At 40.0% G+C, this 21,680-nt stretch overlaps 1 protein-coding gene across 5 annotated transcripts in view; it reads right to left on the bottom strand.

The window, feature by feature from the left end:
• The window catches only part of LOC147123132 (uncharacterized), a 162,857-nt gene that overhangs the window by 3,139 nt on the left and 138,038 nt on the right, over positions 1 to 21,680 (bottom strand). For 4 of the 5 annotated variants that reach the window (XM_085967025.1, XM_085967016.1, XM_085967035.1 and 1 more), the window contains one exon: positions 6,104 to 11,601. In XM_085967025.1, coding sequence (XP_085823151.1) covers positions 6,104 to 11,601 — 5,498 coding nt within the window. Of the gene's footprint in view, positions 1 to 6,103; positions 11,602 to 18,511; positions 18,595 to 21,680 lie in introns of those variants that run through there. The other variant, XM_085967053.1, reaches the window with a different exon arrangement.

The raw sequence follows: 21,680 nt of genomic DNA on the forward strand, positions 1-21,680 counted from the left end.
AAGATGATTGTGGCCAGAGCCTCCACAATTTCCATCCTTACTTCCCTAAGTAACCTAGGATGCATCCCACCCAGAGTGGGTGACTTTTCTACTTTGAGTGCTGCCAACCTTTTTAGTATCTCCTTTCTATTTTTAGTCTACCCATTTCTCTACTACCTGCTCCTTTACTGTGACATTGGCAGCATCCTCTTTACATAGAATTACATAAAATATACAGCACAGAAACAGGCCATTTGGCCCAATTAGTCCATGCCGGAGTTTATGCTCCACTTGAGCCACCTTCCATCCTTCCTCATCTATCTCTAACAGCATAACTCTCTAATGCCTTCTCCCTCATGTTTATCTAGCTTCCCCGTAAATGAATCTATACTATTCGCCGCAACCACTCCCTGTGGTTGCAAGTTTCACATTCTCACCACTCTCTGGGTAAAGAAGTTACTTCTGAATTCCCTATTTGATTTCTTGGTGACTATCTTATATTGATGGCCTCTAGTTTTGCTCTTCATCACAAGTGGAAACATTCTCTCTGTATCCACTCTATCAAAACCTTTCATAATTTTAAAGACCTCTTAGCCTTCTCTTTTCAAGAGAAAAGAGGCCCAGCCTGTTCATCCTTTCTTGATAGATATAATCTCGCAGTTCTGGCATCATCCTTGTAAATATTTTGTAAGCGTTTTGCGCATGTGCGCTTCCAGTTTGTTACGGGAGCGGGCTCATTAAAAATTTTTTTTTATAAAAAGCTGGGGAGCGGGCTTGTTAAGAAAAATTTTAAAAAGCCAGGAAGGGAGCGGGCTCATTAAAAAAAAGCCGGGAAGGGAGCGGGCTCGTTAAAAAAAGCCGGGAAGGGATTGGGCTGGTTTTTAAAAAGCAGAAACATCATGGGCCAGATATTCCAATCCCTACGGGTGGGTACGCGCTGTGTACCCACCCGTAGGGACATCGGAAATGCCGGTTTCAGGCATGCACTGCGCATGCGCTGGAAACCGGCATTTCCGATCTGGCAAGAAAGCGCGACAGATCCTCCGGCTGCCCAGGAGAAGGGCCTTTGCGGGCGGATAGTTCCCCTTTTTGGAGACCCTTCGCCCGCAGAAAACCCTTACAATTCTTGCGCCTGGTAAAAGCAGGCGTAAGGCCTGCTTTTACCAGGATATGAGTTGAAAAAAGTTTTTTCAAAAATTCACTGATTTATCATTTAAAAATACTTTAAATTTTTTTAGCCCTGTAAAAAACTTTAATTACTTTTTTCAAAAATTTAAATTTTTGTTTAAAATAGTTAATTTATTGTAATTTCAAGTCATTTTAAAAATGTGATAAAAAAAAAATGTATTTAAAGTTTTACTATGTTTTGGGGGTGATCTCCATTCATATATTTGACAGGTCTTCCTGTCAAATGTATGAAGGGAGATTTCCTTCTGTGATTGGCTCCCCATGGCCCACGTGATCCCAGGGACGCTGCAAACTACCTGCGCCTCTGGGATACATGGGCCCTGCGCACTTGCAGTTTGGAGAGGCCCAGCATCGGACTTGTGCGCGTCCCGGGAGCCCTCAGGTAAGGGCGCAGATTTTTCCAGATCGCAGTCCTCTGCCCGCGGGAGGCCTGCGATCGGAGTATCTGGGCCCATGCTTTTGGTTGTTGGTAGCAGTCACTCCGTTTACAATATAGCGACCAGAACTCTACACAGTTTTCCAAGTGTGGTCTAACCAAGGTTCGATAGAAGTAAACTTCTCTTTTTCAATTCTATCCCTCTAGAAATAAACCCTAGTGCTTGGTTTGCATTTTTATAGCATTAACCTGCGTCGTTACTTTTAGTGATTTATGTATTTGTACTCCCAGAACGCTTTGCTCCTCTGCCCCATTTCGATTATTTTCTAAGTAATGCGCGACATCCTTATTTTTCTTACCAAAATGTAATACCTCACACTTACCTATGTTGAAATTCATTTGCCAATTATATGCCCATTCTGCAAGTTTATTAATGTCTTCTTGTAATTTGTTCTTTCATGGACAAATGCAAAGTACACATGTAGAACCTTAACCATGCTTGATTCAAAATCTTGAGACTGCTGGATTTTCATTGAGGAGTCGGGACTACAACTTTTGGGGTTGTAGTCCCGCCTCCATCGAGTTCTAGCCAACCCACGCGATTTTGACTTCATTGACCTTGTTGAGCCCACCCAGCGGGCTCAGCAGGCCAATTAAGGGCCACCCGGCAACAGGTGACGTCACAGATTGAAATTTCATGTCAAGACCTTTTGACAGATGAAATATCAGTGTTTCACAGCTGTTTGAAGCTGTCAAACACTGACAATCTGTACTCCAAGTTAATTCCTTCCTGTCAGGATGATTTAGAGATCTCCCCGGAACAGAAAGCTGAATGTTGCAATTTTTGACAGCTCACAGCTATTCTGCTTTCTGTGCCGGTGAGATGAGGGACTCCCGAGACCTGAAGGAAGGAAGGCTGTAAGTAAAACTTCTTTAAACACTTTACACACACCAAACACACTTACCTTTGTACTCATGCACCCATCACTCACCTGAACACCGGACGTCTCGACCCCTCCAAGCCCTTCATCCCGACGGTCCGCCTCCTCTAACTTGGCATGGTTTGCAGCCGTCGGGAATCCCACATTTCACCAATGAAAATAGGGATTAGGCTAAAAACTGCCTGTTAATTACCTGTTAACAGGCAGTTAATTGGCACTAATCACCTTCCCGCCTTGGGGAGGTGGGTCCCAGTGCGGGGCGGGTACCCGCCTCCTTTGAAACTGGCATGGAGGCGGGTTGGGGACGGGATGGTGTCGGGACCCCCAATTTCGGGATTTTAACCCCCCATACACCTCCACAGCCCAATGAAAATCCTGCCCTATGTGTAGGTTGCCTGTGTGGCATAGAAGCAGATGTTTCTCTATTCCCATTTTAATGTATTCACGTGCAGGTGTGATGCAGTGTGAATTATATGTTGATCTTCAAGAGGAGGTCTTCAAGAAAATCTTGTTTTTGGTCCCGAATTGGCCCTACCCTTCTCTTGACTACCCTTTTATTATTTATATGTTTATAAGACTTTTGGGTTCTTATGTTACCCGCTAATCTATTCTCATACACTCTCTTTGCTTCTTTTATTTCCTTTTTCAGTTCTCCCCTGTACTTTTTGTATTCAGCTTGGTTCTCTACTGAATTATGAACCCGACATTTATCATAGGTCTCCTTTTTGTGTTTCATTTTAATCGCCATGGCCCGGAATTTGCAGTTGTAATGACGGCAAAACAGTCAGTGTTCACCATCATTACTGTGTAAACCCGACAGCAACTTCTGATGTCAGCACATGTGCAATTAAACGCGGAAATCCGGAAGTTGCTGTCAGAGATACCCTGCTCCTCCACAGGGTGTACCAGTGCAGTCTTCACAGATGCAATCAACACAGAATCAGTGATTTGTCATGAACTTCAATTTTTTATGCACTGTTCTCGCTGTAAAAACCATTGAAAAAGCTAAGCTTTGTTGAATGAGGTGTAACTGTGTTTTTAATGGTGTACTAAGTCATAATTACTGAACAACCTTTCTGGCCCATAAAATCTAATTTTACAAGTGTGGGCATCATTCCCTCCATTCCATGATGGAATTCCATCATCGATTTTTAAAATAACAAAAATTAATTTTGTGGGCAGCTTTCTTGGAGGTCAGTGGTGAGCGCTGTCCCTTCACCGCTGACGCAAAATCTGGGCTTATATCTTTAGTCATGCAGGGAACTCTAGCTTTGGATGCCCTTCCTTTCCCCCTTGTGGGAATGGGTCTAGTCTGTACCCGAGCCGTCTCCTCTTTGAAGGCCTCCCATTACTCATTTACTGTTTTACCTGTCAATCTTTGATTCCAATCCACCTGGGCCAGGTCCCTTTTCAACTCACTGAAATTAGCCCTCCTCCAGTTGAGTATTTTCACAGTTGATTTTTCCTCATCCTTTTCTGCAAACCTAATGATATCATGATCACTGTTTCCCAAAAGCTTTCCCACTGAAACATGCTCCACTTCATTCCCCAGAACTAGATCTAGCACTGCTTCCCTCTTCATTGGTCTGGAAACATACTGATCAAGAAAGTTCTCTTGTATACATTTCAGGAATTCCTCCCCCTCTTTGCTCTTTACACTGGTTATTTCCATAATCTAGATTAGGATAATTGAAGTTGCCCATTATCACTTCTCTGAAGTTCTTGCACCTTTCTGCAATATCCCTGCACATCTGCTATTTGGTGGCCTGTAGTGTACACCCAGCAGTGTAATAGCTCCTCTATTGTTCGTTAATTGTAACCAAATAGATACTGTCTTTGAACCCTCAAGTACGTCATCCCTTTCTGGTGCGGTAACGGTATCTTTGATCAATACTGACACCCCCCCTCCTTTTTCTCTTCCCCATCTTTCCCGAATACCTTGCAGCCTGGAATATTAAGAGCCCATTCCTCCCCTTGTTTGAGCCAAGTCTCGGTTATTGCCACTATATCATAATCCCATGTAGCTACTTGTACCTGCAGCTCATTAACCTTATTTACCATGCTCTGTGCATTTACGCACATGCACTCTAAAGCCATCTTAGTCTGCCTTGAACTTCGCCCCGTCTGATTCCTATTTCTGAACTACTCTTTATTCTAATACGGTTCGTCTCTCCCAGTCCTCTGTGCATCTTGTATCTCCTCTCTAATGCTTCATCCTGGTGCTGTTCCCCTTGCCAAATTAGTTTAAACTCTCCCCTACAACACTAGTTAATCCCCCTGCAAGGACAATGGTCCCAGCCCTGAAGTGCAACCCATCCATCTTGGACAGGGCCCTCCTGCCCCAGAACTGGTCCCACCAATGATACGATTTCTTTAAGCAGGGGGAGAAAGGTACATTGTGTATTGGTGGGTTGTGTGGGGGAAAGGAACCAAGGTTTAACATAGTAATGGATAAATAGAGTTTTATTTGGTTATCTTTGGAGATGGAATATTTATAGAATCATACAGCACAGAAGGAGGCCATTCATCCCATCTTGCTGGCTCTTTATAGCTAGTCCTATTCCCTTGCTCTTTCTCCATTGCCTTGCAAAATTTTCCCTTTTAAGTATATATCCATTCATCAAGGGAACACGCACCTTTTTTTTTTATATAAGAGGGAAAAACAGTTAACCAAAGTAAACAAGAATGAATCATATTTTTAAATTTAAACACAGTAAAATCCACACACAAGAAACCAAGTCCAGCATTGAAAAGAAGTAAGCAGAATGCACATTCTTGGATTGTCAGTGGGGTATTTCCATCACACAAGCATTTCATGAGATCAAGCACCATTACCATAAAACCTTCAGACATGGCTCACAAGCTGTCTTCTTTAAATATATATAAACTGTCAATGGTTGCACCCTCCTGAGCTCCAAATTACACTTTATCTGACCATGTCTCAATATCCTTTTCTGTAGGTGGAAAGCCATACCAACCGAGGACAATACACTGGGCATCCACCCTGGCTTCATGTCCAATACAACCAAGACCAACTATTGCACTAGTATGACAATTTTTTCTATTTCCCACACCAGCCATCCTATGGCCTCAGTGACGCAGCCAATTAGTGCCAGTTTTGTGCTGTAGACCCAGGCCCACTAAGAACTGGATTGAGACTGTCCAAACTCATACAGTCAGAAGTCAGAGGAAACTTTCATCCCACCAGTGAGCAAGATTTGAACCCAGAGGTGAAAAGTCATGTCTAACCCACTCCAGCCCAGTCTTGGTAGCAAATGATGTATTGTTTCATGCCAGCCATCTAGTCTAACGCAGTGAATTTAAAAGAAGTTTATGACTAGTCTATTGAATCAAGATGCAAATGGCTTTATTGGCCTCCTTTGCCATTACAGAACAACGCATACACTGAGAGGGTGCAAAATGATGGCGAAGTGCCAGTAGATAAGCAATCATTGTATTTTTATATTCAGTAGCATTTGTTTGTATACCATAATCTCTTTTTATGTCACCATATTAGGGCCATAACTTAGGGCCTCCCAATGAATAAAGGTTGGATGGAGAATGGCAGAGAAATCAATCTAATCATATTAATAAATCTTTTCCAATAGTTTAATCTTACCTATTTGGAACTGTAATTGATTATATGACAATCTTTGTTCAACAGATGATCGTCTCATCCTCTTCACCAATGTTGCATCTGTGTTCACACCTGTATGTCTTTTTCTTTTCCCTGCATTAGTCTTCACCATTTCTGCATTTTCCTTTTGTGAACTCATTTCATCTACTGGGTTACTTTTGCTACCCAATGAAGGGAAGTGATCGCTGTCAACTTGGCAGGGCATTGACTGCCCGCTAGCAAAGTGCTTAACTTTTTTAGATGGTGAACTGCTAAGCCCATTCTCATTACTTGTCCTTTCTTTGTGCTTTCTCTTCCTTTTTAGTTCACATAAAGTATGACCTGCAGAGTTTAAGCTTTGTGTTTCAAATGCATAATCAGCAGGGACATTTATTTCACTGTATGGACCACTATTTTCTTCAGTGTACCTCTGAAGGTTACTTGTGCCTTTAATATCAAATGAGCTATTTTTGGACTGTTGCCAAGCACCATAATTTCTGAAATGGCTCTGATCCAGAGAGTTGATCTTCCTTAGAAATACCCTGCACTCTTTAAAATTCCCCAGTTTCCAGTTTCCATTTCTGAAAGTGTCTTTTTGTTGCCCCCCCACAACAGATACTTCTTGTTCTGAATGTTTTGCAGTACTTTGTAGTTTTTCTGTTTTGTTGCATTTGGATTTGTTTGTTGAATTTAAGGTCTGTACATCTGCACAACCAGATAAACCAGCACCTAGGTTATTTACAGATGTAAGTTTATCTTGATTTTCATTTTCCTTTCCATTGGGCAGTAATACAGGCTCTCTTTCAGATGGAAAGCTATTTATTTCAAGCTCAGTTTTTTGACTGTTTTTGCTTTCTACAATGTTCACAGATTCTTGTTTCAGACTTTGGTATTGTGGATTTCCATTTACACATTTCCAAACAGACTTCCATTGTTTGTACTGAACTCTGTGATGGTGAGACATTTTTTTGTGGCTTGAATGTTGTGGTTTACAGCAAACAATTTTGTTGTGTTCTACCAGAAGCCTCCTTTTAGCTTTAAAGACTTTAAACTTGGACATTCTGTTTGACAGTCGGAAATGCCTTCTTGGTCTTATAGGGGATTCTAGTGCAAATTTTTTAAGGTGCTTTTTCAAATGTTCTGCCTGAGGGCTTGGGCAGATATCAACTTGACTTCCTGCTGCTATAGTTCCTTTAGCATTCAGAACTTCAATAGGATCACGTGCGTTTTCTTTTCTTACAATGGATAAAGAGTGAGTTTCTGTTGTTTGCATAAACCATGCATGAATTTTATCCATATTACAATTTTGTTGAAACAACATTTGGATAGGAGAAATTTGAACCTGCTCATCATCATCTGCAACCATCACCGATTTGGTTACTCCTTCTAACTGAATTGGATATTTTCTTTTGCCAGAAGTAATCATCAGTTCTGCAGCATCAACAGGAAGCCAACCACTGTTTATCTGTTCAAATCTCATGTCAAGTTCCTCCTGTAAACTTTGTTTTGAAGTGGAGGTGTGCCACCACCTGAGTGAAGTGTTTGATATAAAAATTGGATCTGCTGACATTTCAAAACCAGAGTCAAATTCAGCTACTTCATTCTTGGTTTCCTCATTACTCTCTGATGTAACATTTGTGGTGATATTCTCAGATACCATTTTAATACCCAACTTTCTGCTTTTAGCAAGTTCATTCCCTGCTTTGTTTAAAAGCAGCTTCCGAGATTTACGTACCAAGGCACTACTTTGAGAAAATGAACAGGAGTTTGCGAAGGAATGCAGGAAGTACAGAGATGGCTGTCTAATTCTAACAGAATGCCTCAAAGGTAGGGCAGATTTTACTTTCTTCTCACCAACACTTTCTTTTGAGCTTGTTTCACAATCATTTTGAATTCTTACAGAAGACTCTTTATATAAATCACAGTCTTTGATAGGTGTATCTGCAGATAATTTATTTGAAGGCGGAGACTCTTGGTCTAATGGAGGTAATACACTATTAATACAGACTTTTCTTTCCTGAGGTGATACTGCATCAACAGTTACAGATATACCTGAAATCTTCACTTTTGCAGGACGCCCAGGTTTTCGTTGTCCACCTTTGTAAGTTTTAACAGCTGTAGGCTTACTATTTTGACAAATAGCATTTCCACTGGTATGAAGTGAAACAGTTTTATCTTTTATGGGCCTAACTAAATCATATCCATATTCACTTTCAGTCAGTGAAGATGCAGAACCATCCAGTTTGCCTTCCAGTTCCTCTGCAGCAGAGCCCGGTGCAATTTCTTCTATTTGCTTCAAATCACTGTCATTAGTATTTGTAAGGTGATTATTTGCTACAATTTTATCATTCTCAGACACAAATCTTTTGAATCTTCTTGATCTTCCATAGACAACTGTAATTCTAATATTACGGCTATCATCTGTGAAAGGTGGATATGATGTACTGAATTTTTCAGTATCTGGAGCTTCAGCTGTACACTCAACAGGTTCTGATAACTCTACTTTAGGTTTAGGTGGTCTGCCCTTGGGCCTTTTAACCTGCTTTTCCACTGGTGGACCTAGTTTTTTGGGACGACCAGGTTTTCGTTTTAGAATTGATTCATCCATTTCCTTTGAAGCCACCGTTATTTCTACCATCTGATCAGCGATTTCAACTTCAGCATCATTTCTTGTATAACTGCTTGAGCAACAAACAGAACTATTACAATTGAGTGTATCAATTTTAAGATTGCAATTTACTTCCTCACAGGTTGTTGGAGAACTTTCTGAACAATTCTGGAAACATTCTCTTGTATTACCACTTTCAGCAGATGAATTTTGGAAATATTCCACCGTATTACCACTTTCAGCAGATGAATTTTGGAAATATCCCACTGTATTACCACTTTCAGCAGAAGAACTTTGGAAATATTCCACCGCATTACCACTTTCAGAAGTAGATGAATTACCTTCCTCTGGCGCTTTAACGAGAATTTCTTCAGAACCAACCTTTGAAATACAACTGCTTGTGTCAAGCTTAGATGAAGAGCTTACAGATGTCAGCGTATATTTAACTCCTTTATCACTGTTTATCTCCGAGAGAAACATGAGCTTTATGGGGCTGTTGTAGTTAACTGAACAATTCTGACCCATGTCTATTTTATTGGTAGAACCAGTATTCTCATGAACTGAGCATTCACAAATTGCATGATGTAGACACCTTTGCTGCAATGGAAGATTTGCCAATGATGAATTAGAGTCAAGTATGTTTGTGGCTCCAGGTTCAGGAGCACTAGAAAGCAAATTGTTGACTGCATTCTCCCAAGTTCCCCACTTGTCAACAAATTTTGAGTTACCCTCAGTGCAAATATCAATACAAATATCAGGTTGTGCAGGACTATTATGTTCCATGGAACAAACAGTTTCCAATGGGTCAGCATTTAACAGCGTAGGTGTCTTTTGCTTTCTATTATTGTATTGATCCATAAGTTCATTTGGTTCTTGTGATGAGTGATGCATCACCTCAGGTGAATTAGGCTCATTTGTATGTTCTTCATTGCCTAATGAACTATCAATGTTATTACTATTTGTGCTCTTCAGAACCTCAGGCTGACCAGAAGTTGATACTTCGAAACTTTCAGTCACTTCATATACAACTACGCTGTCCTGCTCTTCACTAAGTAGCCCTTGTTTCATGGGGCTCTCAGTGTTAGACATTTCACAAGCACTATTCTCACAGTCCATACCAGATTTTTTTGCCTTAATAGGTCTTCGCTGGAGATGTTCTGAAAGACAGGCAGCATAGAACATTTTTCTGGGCTCAGTGATGTATATGGAAAACCTCTCTGGAGGCAGGATGTTTCGTTTGGCCCTGCCAATGTTGGACCTACAATCCATTTTCTCAGAATTTTGTAAGCCCACAGGAGTTTCTTTACAACCATGATCAGCTGTTGACTTCTCAGTGTTCTCCCTTGGAGTCTTCACACTCATTTCACGTACCTCAGGAGTGTTTAACAGATCTGAGTTTGAACTCTCTTTTAATGAATTTAAACCCACTGTCACATCTCTAGTTTCACTTGTTGCACATTCTTCAGATAAGCTCTTACATTCAGCTTCACTTTGGTCAGGGAAACCAAGATGTGTATTTATGTTGTTAACATTCTGCAAATCTTCACTGATAAGTAAATAGTCTCTTTCTGGTGAACTTGTACCTTTAATGCAGCTCTTTGCTGACCTCTTTCCAAATTTTTCAGTTGTTGATTTCTTACTTAAAAAAAGCTGATCAAGATTTGCAAGGTCTCTTTTTATTTGCACTGTTTGACGTCGAGATGATGGAGAGTCTGGAGAATTATGCAGCGCAATTAATGTTTCTTGACGTTTCCGAAAACGAGTTTGAATTATTCGGTTTTCCTCATGCTGCTTAAGTAACTCCATTAGGCTATAATCACTGACTTTTGCGTTGTGTAGCAAAGTAGTTGCAATTTCTCTCAATTTAAGACTACCATTATTTCCTTGGTAAGAATCACTGTTGGAGAGGTTGGCCAAAATTTGGCCTTCGTCTGACGCTTCTATTGATTTTAATTTTTCATTTATTCGCTCCATTACCTCCTGAAATGAAGCAGAATTTTCACCTTTTTCCAGATCATTCTCAGACTCTGATGATCTACTAAATTCACAATCAACTACCTCAAATTCATCTCTTCCTTGCTGGGTTGTTTCTGCAAACTTTGATTTGGTCTGAGTTTGGTGCGAGACCCCTGGGCCACAATCATCATCCTCTTCTGGTGAAAGAGAGGGAGGTTGGGTGATGAGAAGTTCAATACTATTAGCATCCAAGGCTGAAACAGTTTTGCTCATTCCATCAATTTCAAACCCGTCAGTTCTTACTGGCGATAAAGGTGGAGGGGACGGACTTCGCGGTCTACTATAATCTTTGACATTATACGTCAGGTCAGAAGATTCTGCTGCTTCTATGTTGCAGGTCTCTTCAATTGGAAGTTCACTGCTAGCTTGAATGGTAGCTCCTTCAGCATAAATACATCCAGAAAAATGTTTATAGGACCCAGTGTAAACCTGGTATATATTGCTCTTGTTACACTCTTTGCAAACTCCATTACTTATTATTGTAAAACATCCAAGAGTGCCTTTTTTGCATGATAAACAATGTAGGTCTTTCATGAAACTGTAGCGAGGAACCCATGGAAAAGAAACTGGTTGTACAGTTCGCACGGAGCAACTTTCACACCATCTGATTCCATTACAATTACACAATTCCTCATTTGCTTTATTTTCTTTGAAATTAGATGAGGAATTTTGACACTGTGAAGGCCTTTGATCTCTGCAATGCACAATGGAAGCACCTTTTTCTTGCATGAGACACTTTAGCATTGTAGTAAGAAGTTTCTGATGATTAGGGCATAATGTAGATAAAATTTCATTCAATGCGGTTACTTTGTAGTTTATGAAACCAGTTTTCCCGGTAGAGTTGGACACCGTTCCTGCATCAGTTTCCATCTCATAACTGTGAAAATAAAATAAATATAAATAAAACATGGCATTGCAATTTTTTTCTTCCAGAAAAGGCCACAATTAAAAGATAACTAAATTGTTTAAATACATCTCACTAAAAACATTACACTGAAAACTCAAATGTTCAAAATCAGCTCCTTGAAGTAGAGAACTAGTTATGACAAGAATACCGTGCCAAAATCTTTCTACCTACACACGCATATCCTGCAAAAAAGAAATATCATAAAAGCTACAGCAATTTTTTCAAACATCTTAAGTTATTTGTACATCAAAGGAATACAATCGCCATTTACACTAAGTTTGAAGTGAGGACTTGTCATGCACAAATTAGATTTAAGAATGAAATCAAACTGCAAAAATTCAGAGAATGTAGATGTGCTTTGGTTGAGTTATTTTGAAAGATCCAGAAAAATACATCTTTTAAATTGTCATTACTAAATTTTGAGTAACTAGACAACTTTGTACACATATTTAAATAACCTGGTTTGGGGGAAAAAAAAGTATCTTAACATGATACTTGACTTGCTGGCGTCAAGCATAACTATTGTACACAAAATTAAGTTAAGGTCATCAGATCATATCAAACAGAAACAAACTTACACAAAAACATTAATTTCCAATTTAAGCTTGTAACATTAATCTGAGGGATTCACTTCCATTTCTGTACATGTTGGCGTAAAATTTCAATCCTATGCAAGTTGTTAACCAAGTTGTTCTACATGGTAAAGATTAAATAGATGTCTAAAAATGGAATGCCTGAGAAGTACCATTACAAATGAAACCTATACTCATTTTTCCATTCAAGGAGACCATAATTTTTTCTTTAAAGAAAACATAACTTTAAATAAACACCCAGCCTCGGAAAGTTTCTTCAAACAGATATTGGATAGCAGCAAATGAATGTGGGTAACTGGCATTTATGGTGTGAAAATGTGCTCAGACTGTTAATTGGTTAGGAGTGACACAACTATACTTGAGACTAGTAACTGCAAAGTTTAACATTCCAGAGCAGCCAAGAGTTTACCGCACACACACGAGCTGGTAAGTGACCAGTTTTGTGATGTCAGCTGATTAATGTCACTTTATTGCTTACTGATGGAACAATCAGCAGGCAATAGGGAAACTTATTTCTAACATCTGATCATCATCTATTCAGTGTTCAGCATTTTAGTCCTAGGATACAATGTTTCTTTTGTGCGGATAACATTTATGTATGTATATGCTGGGCAACAGAATATATTATTTTTATAGCTAGTTAGCATCAAATACATCCTGCTTAAGTACAGCAGGTACAATTATGCTGGATAAAATTATAGCTATAGTCCCCAACAATGTACCATAATCCCAAACTCAAGAGCTCAGGTTGCCTCCCCACCCTTTCCATTTTCAACACCATTTCTTTACATTGAACTGATATTGCTAATTTAGTATCAAATTATCATCATCAGTACTGAACTATGAAACCACACCCATTATAAACTAGAAAAATTACAAAACTCATTTCAATTAGCAACCTTACAGTTTAAAGGAGGATGGAAGTATCCCATCAGTTTTGAGCCATTAAGCATTTTAAAACCAGGAGCTAAGTGTTTCAACTACTCCATTGCACCACCCAATCCCAAGGATATATTTTTAATTCTTTACACAAAAATACTAGCCTTATATCATCCACAGACATGTTATTATTGTGTACATCTCATTGCTTAATTTACCTACATGCAAATGGAGAAACATTGCATTGCATTTCAAGTTGAACAAAATCTAATCAGTAGTTCATTGGAAAATAGGTTAGAATAATTGTCCGTGAAAAAGGATTGCTACAATTCACTAAACTAGTCTTCCAAGAACCTGGCCAAAAATATAAGCAAGCCTGTTACTAAGTTGATGCTGTTGTAGTTCAGATTCCTGCAAATAGGATAATTAAATCACAAAAGGTTCTTTGAAATTGCTATGGCTCATGATTGGAAAGCCTAAAACACAGTCCAATTATAAATTCTCAAAGTTCATATCTTGGCCTTTTTAAAAAAAAACACACAAGTTGTGTCTATATAGCAGAATGATAATTTTCCAATTTGCATTTGAAGCCTTCAATTGCAGGAACTGGACTACTTTCCAATTACTCTTCACTTTTCACAAAGAACAGCTCCAGAAGCATATTTTTAACAATTTGTTGGTTAGTTTAAATTTATAGTGCAAAACAACCTTCTGTGACTAAGTATTTATAAGATATTTATTAACATTACCTAAGAATTTCCAAAATAAATGGTCTACATCTATGGAGAGATGCAAAAGCCATCTTGGTCATTGAAATCACTGGCATATCTTTACTTCATAGTTCTTACTAAAATCACTTGCTGTAAAAACGGAATATTTTTCATTAAGCTATTCAATATGAAATGTATTTGACAAATAGGGGTACCTCCACAACTTCTCAACAGTTACTTAGACTTTGCCTCGAGACAAATATATTCAATAGCTTATTAGAGTACCTTCTATGCATTAAGTAGTGTTGCTAATTTCTAGTTCATGGTAGAGGGGCAAATATAGCAATTTAGCTACCATGTTAACATTTAAAAAATAAATTAATTAACAGCAGCAGCACTGTCACTGAGGGTGGCTTAGCAGACTGCAATTGCATTTTCCTAGCCACACGTACACCATTCCTGTTTCACAGGCAGCCTATGCAGATGCAATAGACTCACTATTGAGTCATTTCAGCTAAACTGAAAAGAAGCAGGACCAGTTTAGGATAGTATTCCCCCCCCCAAAAAAAAATAAAGTATACACCTCTGCAATTCACCAAACTTTATCAACTGTTGTTAGCAGCATTATTGAAATGTCATTGTACAGGTGAAATCATTCCAAGTTGGAATGGAAAACTAAATCCACCAGTCTAAGAATTAGAGATTAAAGTTAAATGAGCACGCTGATAGAAAACTCTTACAATTGTAACAAGCCTATATTAAATATGATTTTATTCTCTATTGTGTTAATATCACCATCATACTAAATACTCGGTTATTGAAGCTCCCTTGTAGTATCAAAAAAACTGCCATTATTTAATGCTTAACTATTGTAATACATTTGAAAACAATGACTGAATACATTTGCTTACATTTACCAGTGGTACAAACAGAAAAGACACATCTAGGCACATTTGTCAGCATGGGCTACTGGATATAGTGATCATTATCAAAAACCGTAGCTGATTTTTCCCCTCCATAGCTTAGGGATGCCGAGACTACTACAATAACCTACGCTGAGATTCACTAACTTGAGTGTAGGCCAATAATTGAAAGCAGAACGTTCCTGATGGCTCTGTACTATACCAAACATCCAGAGGATCAGCGTAGTTATAACTTAGCAGCTTATCCACGGTTGAAAATCAGATTGGCCAAACTCTCTTTGCTATGACCAGTAATATCCCTCAGGCAGAGATAACCAGAGGTATTTCTCTGTGGAATTCAAGGTGAAATGCCATGTTCTAACTTGACTATCTAAGAGTAAAAAATGATAATCAAGCCCTCGGATGAAATACTCAAATATTTAACTTATTAATATTTGCTTGCAGAGTTTTTTTTCTATTATTTAAAATCTTGGTTAAATGGTATGAAAGTCAGCTTATTTGGGACACAATTTATCGGTCATACTGCAGTCTCATAAAATCTGAAAAAGTTAACTTTTTGTAATCTTTGTAATGCTGTTTCTATCTCCACAGATGCTGCCTGACCTGCTGAGTATTTCCAGCATTTTCTCTTTTTATTTCAGATTTCCAGCATCCGCAGTATTTTGCTTTTGTATTTTTGTAATCTTTGTCCTGCTCAACGTGTTAGTTGTGGTGGATACTTTCCTATTTTCTGGTATATACACTTCCCTAAGGTCTAACACCAGTAGCAAAAGTACATTTTTGAAAATGTGAAGTTTTGGTCATCGTGGGCGAGTTTTATCCCTGCCAGGTCCAAATCCTCTGCATCTTCCTCAAACAGCTGAACTGGTCCCAAGTCACCAATGTTCTCCACTTGGTAGAATTTGTTCTCACCTTGAGCAGCTTCCCAAATCCATAGTTCATCCAGATAAAAGATGTTCCTACAGTAACCGACATCAGTCCTAGCTATGCCTATCTTTTTGCAGTTTATGTGGAACACTTCCAATTCTAGTCAGGCCCCCAACACTTTGTTCCAGTTCTAGTCAGGCCCCCTCCCTGACCTCTTTTTCTGTTACATTTATCACCGTGTTGGTGTCACTTCAGATCTTCACAATTTAATGGCCTTCATTTCCAATTTTCAAACATCCCTCACCTTTATGCAGTCCATCTCTAATTTTTCCCTTCACTTCTCTCCATCTCTGGTAGTTTTCAGCATGTATCTATTACAAATCTACAGATTCTCACAACTACTACTTCCTATCCTGCTTTGCATAAAGACTTCCTTTCTTTTTCCCCGTTTTTCAGTCAGATCTGCTCTGATGACTCCATTTTCCGCAACATAAGTTCCAAACTGCTGCTTTTCCTCAATGAACTTTCTCTTGGTAGACAGGGACCTTGAATGCATCATTCCCATTTCCCCACCTTTACTTTTATTTTCTTACTAGTACAACAGGCTGGTTTTTGTGCTCACTTTTCATCCCATTAGATTCTGCATTCGCCAGGTCATTTTCTACCATTATGATCCCACCCTCAAGCACATCTTCCCTTCCTCTCTGCTTTCTGGATGAGCCATTCACTTTGGGATAATCATGTTCATTTGTCCACAAACCTGACTTCCAGTGCCCTTCCTCTGGCACTTTCTCCATTAACTGCCATTCACTTCATCCCACAATACCGTGCTAGACACCAAACACCACTTCTATGTGAGACAGTAATTTACATGTAGCTCCTCCAATCCAGTGTACTGTATTTACTGCTTGTGTGTGTCGGGGAAACCAAATGCAGATTTGGTGACCGTTTTGTCTCCCTGCCCTCCCCGTGGATTGCTACTTCAATTCCCCCTTTTACTCCCTGGTTGCTCAGTTTTTGGTTTGTTGCATTGTTCTTCTTAATCCCTAATGAGGTTTCAGCAAACTTAATTCGATGCTTTCATGCTTTTCAGATGGGGAGGCGTTTGGTCGTCTTCTTGATGACATTAGCTGGCAAGTTCTCGGTGAACTAAGACACACAGGGAGACCAATGTTTCCTCGAATATTGTTTGGCCCTGCGTGGCCCCTTTAAGGGGCTGCGTGGGCCAGACAAAATACCACGCTTGCGCGGTTTTTGTATTGAAAAGCCAGCTGCACGGGTTCCCTGAAGCGCGGCACAGCTTACAGGGAACATTGAAGGAGACCATGTGTAGGTTGTCATCAGAGAAGACAGTTGTGTCGGTGTTCCATCTGAACAACGACGCCGGGAAAGAACTCAACGTTTCCTTCTGCGGAAGGTGACTTACCCATGAAACCCCACCCAAAATACCTGGGCGTCACCCTGGACAGGACTCTCACCTATCGGCCTCATCTCACCAAAAAAGCTGAACCTGATCCGGAAACTCGCTGGAACGTCATGGGAGAGCACTGCCAGAACACTTTGCACCGCAACAGTGGCCCTAGTCTACTCTGCTGCAGAATACTGCACTGCCTCATGGTCCTGCAACCACCACACAAAGATTGTGGACGTGCAGCTAAACGCCGCCATAAGGACGGTGTCAGGGACGCTCAAGTCCACTCCAACTGAGTGGCTCCCAGTGCTGTCCCACATTGCCCCACCTGCCATTCGTCACCGTGCACCATGAGATGGAAAAAATCATGAGTAACATCGACCTTCCCATTCATGAAGACTTGAAAAACCCACCACGAAAGCGCTTAAAATTGCACTGGCTATTCTGGGAAACAGCAGCCAATATTCATGCAGCTGATATTGGCCCACTATCTAGATGGGCAAAATCATGGGATGCATGCTACATGAAGAACCAACACCTCATTACTGACCCAACAGCAGAGGTCCCTGGCTTCCACCTCCCTCGAAGACCGTGGACAGCGATCAACTAAATCCGCACAGGACATGGACGATGCAGCTACGTGCTCCACAAGTGGAAGATGAGGGATGACCTGAAGTGCGACTGCAGCCAAGAGTCCCAGACCTTGGAACATATCGCATCAACCGGCCCACTAAGATCTGTTGCAGGAGGCACCTCATTTCTCCACACGGCATCTCAGGAGACCATCGAATGGATGGCCAAACTAGACATCCCATAAGCTTTTCCTGTCATATGAAAAAAGCTTCACATTTTTCTCCTGCAGCCCCTCCTCTCAACACCAACTTTAAAAACTTCAGTCCTCAGCTATCTCCCAGTTTCTTTGTTCTTTTAATGCCTTTCCATTGTCTCATTGAGATGACCTTTTACAGATCATCCAATTATCACCTTCTTCCAGTTTTTAACCCATTAACTTCTGATAGGATTCAGTATTCTTGGTTTATCCCCATTACTCTCCCCAGCTCCTTTGTTTAGTTCAGTCCTATTAAGGCAGTCTTCAGTTTACAGTTCTGACAAAGTGTATACATCTAAATCACAAAGCTGTCTTCTCTCTACAGATACTCACTGACCTACTCTGTATTTCCAACATTTTGTTTGATTTTCCTTTTTATTTATAGAAAGAACTCAGTTCTCCAAACTAGCACAATGCTCAAAATTTTTACTAACACAAAAAAATTACAATAAAGAATAGAACTGTGAAAATTTTAAGCTGAATAATAATGCCAGAGCTAATACAATAAAGTGCTCACTAAAGTGATTATGTCTCTACTTGATTAGAGGAATATTCCAGAAGAACCTAGAATGAATTTATCCTTCATTATGCATGCAAAAAATTTCTCCCACTCCAAAACAAGAAAATATAAAAATGTATCCGAAAGCAAAGCTATCTTTAAATCTTACCGCATAGTGGCTGTCTCCTAATCAGGGATGCATCTTCTCAGCAATTCCCTTGCCACCACGCTGCTGAAAGCAATGAAAGAGTGCAGGGTTTTGGGGGGTGGGGGGGGGGGGGGAAAGGAGTAAGAAAGAAAACGGGGGAAAGAGAAGAATGTCAGGAACAGAGGTGAATGCCAAAATGCTGTTTTACTACCCAAACTCTCACTATATGAAGTTTGGGAGATCAGTATACGGTCAACTATTTACATAAATACTTCAGAAAACGATTGCAGTGCACTATTCTGGAGTAATCCTTTATAGCTTACACTAGAAATTATGCAACATTGTTATATTTAGAAAAAAGGGAAGAGTTAACAAGTCCTCAAAAGTGCCTGCAATCAGGCACCAACGTGAAAAGAAAAATAGGCACATATAAAAGGAATCAGGCCTGGTATATACACATTTATAAAACCTAATTATGTAACTAGATCATAGAAGCATAGAAGGAGGCCCATTGTGTCTGTGCTGGCTCTTTGAAAGAGCTATCCAATTAGTCCCATTCCCCCTGCTCTTTCCCCATAGCCCTTTAATTTTTCCATTTCAAGTATTTATCCAATTCTCTTTTGAAAGTTATTATTGAATCTGTTTCCACCACCCTTTCAGGCAGCGCATTCCAGATCATAAGAACCTGTTGCGTAATTTTTTCCCCTCATGTTGCCTCTCGTTCTTTTGCCAATTACCTTAAGTCTGTGCCCTCTGGTTACCGACCCTTCTGCCACTGGAAATAGTTTCTCCTTATTTAACCTATAAAAACTATTCATGAATTTGAATGCCTCTATCAAATCTTCCCTCAACATTCTATGCTCCAAGGAGAACAACCTCAGTATCTCTAGTCTCTCCATGTAACTGAAGTCACTCATGCCTGGTGCCATTCTAGTAAATCTACACGGCACCCTAAGGCCTTGGCATCCTTCCTAAAGTGTGGTGCCCAGAATTGGACACAATACTCCAGATGGGGCCTAACCAGTGTTTTATAAAGATTTACCATAACTTCCTTGCTTTTGTACTCTATGCCTCTATTTATAAAGCCAAAGATTCCTTATGCCTTTTTAACAGCCTTATCCAGTTGTCCTGGTACCTTCAAAGATTTATGGACGAATACCCCCAGGTGTCTCTGTTCCTGCACCCCCTTTAAAATTGTACCAATTAGTTTATATTGCCTTTTCTCATTCTTCCTACCAAAATTAATTACTTCACACTTCCCTGTGTGAAATTTCATCTGCCACTTATCTGCCCATTATCCCAGTCTGTCTATGTCCTCCTGAAGTCTGCTACTATCCTCTTCATTGTTTACTACCTTTCTGAGTTTCGTGTCATCTGCAAAATTTGAAATTATGCCCTGCATACCCAAGTCCAGGTCATTAATATACATCAAAGAGCAGTGGTCCCAATACTGACCCCTGTGGGACACCACAGCACACTTCCCTCCAGTCTGAAAAACAACCGCTCCCCACTACTCTGCTTTCGGTCCCTTAGCCAATTTTGTATCCACGCAGCCACTGCCCCTTTATTCCCATGGGCTTCAATTTTGCTAACAAGTCTATTATGTGGTACTTTGACAAATGTCTTAAAATTCCATGCACACAGTATCAACCGCACTACCCTCATCAAACCACTCCATTACTTCATCAAAGGACTCAAATCAGGTTAGTCAAGCTCAATTTGCCTGTTAACAAATCCATGCTGGCTTTCATTTATTAACCCATATTATTCCAAGTGCAATTCATTTTGTCCTAGATTAGTCTCCCCACCACCGACGTTAGGCTCACTGGCCTGTATTTGCTGGGTGTATCCCGCTCCTTTTTGAACAGAGGCGTAACATTTTCAATCCTCCAGTCCTCTGGCACCACTCCCATATCTAAGGAGGATTGGAAGATTATGGCCAGAGCCTCCGCAATTTCCAACCCTTTCTTCCCTCAGCAACCTAGGATGCATCCCATCTAGGCAGGGTGACTTTTCTACTTTGAGCAATGGCAACCTTTTAAATACCTCCTCTTTATCTATTTTCTTTCTATCCAATTTCTCTCCTACCTCCTTTACTGTGACATTGGCAGCATCCTGTTCTTTAATGAAGACAGATGCAAAGTACTCATTTAGTACCTCAGCCATGCCCTCTGCCTCCACAAGATGATCTCTTTTTTGGTCCTTAATTGGCACCACCCTTCCACTATTTATGTTTATAGAAGGCTTTTGGGTTCCCTTTTATGTTACCCGCTAATCTATTCTCATATACTCTCTTTGCCCCTCTTATTTCCTTTTACAGTGTCCTTTTTCCAAAAGTACAGTGCTCCCCTGTACTTTTTGTCTTCAGCTTGGTTCTCTACTGAATTACAAACCCAACGTGTATCATAAGCCCCCTTATGCTATTTCAAAATGCATCAGTAATGTATTGAATTCTACAGCTCAACTGGTACCAGATACTCAACATTTGGCACATAGAGATGGCCTTGGAGATTTTTTAAAGTTTAAATGACATTTCTCTCTCCCTTTTCTAAAGAAATTGACTCATGGTTGAACAATAGTTCACAGGTGCCAGAAGCTCTCCCATACTTCTGCACAAGTCATAATTTAACCTATAAGCACACTATTTGACTGAGGTGGAGGAAGGCAATAATAACAGAGTTTAATCCTGCCTTTGCTTGACATCTTCATGTATGCTTTTCAGAGATATAGTTAGCTATCTTTACTAGCGCTATCTTTACTAGCTAGCAAACAAGAATGGGAAATCTGGTGGCTTTTACCCTCCACTGCCCACACATAAGCTAACTGCAGTGTCCTTACTACTGTACTGACATTCACCAATTCAGCACAGACAGGATTAGAATTTGAAATCTTCCCAATTACTCAATTACTAAAGCCAGTCCACTTGTGCTATAGAGTTAGTAAGCCAGCACCAAGCTCCCAAATACATGGCACTGCTTACCACCTAGACAGGTCTCTGCTTCTTAAACTCTTGATTTCGTCAAGCTTCTGCAACGCCTTCATTTAGCAAAGTGGTGTTTCTTCTCTTCCCCTCTTTCAATTCCCCTCTCAGTTCAAAGGCCTATAAATTTATTTGACAACACCATCTGCAACCCTACCAACACAGGTTTATATTAAAAAATACAAAAGGGGCTTAGAGGGTTACATTATG

This window comes from Somniosus microcephalus, chromosome 2 (assembly GCF_052327205.1).
Source record: "Somniosus microcephalus isolate GS21.2 chromosome 2, FLI_Smic_1.0, whole genome shotgun sequence".
Taxonomy (NCBI): domain Eukaryota; kingdom Metazoa; phylum Chordata; class Chondrichthyes; order Squaliformes; family Somniosidae; genus Somniosus; species Somniosus microcephalus.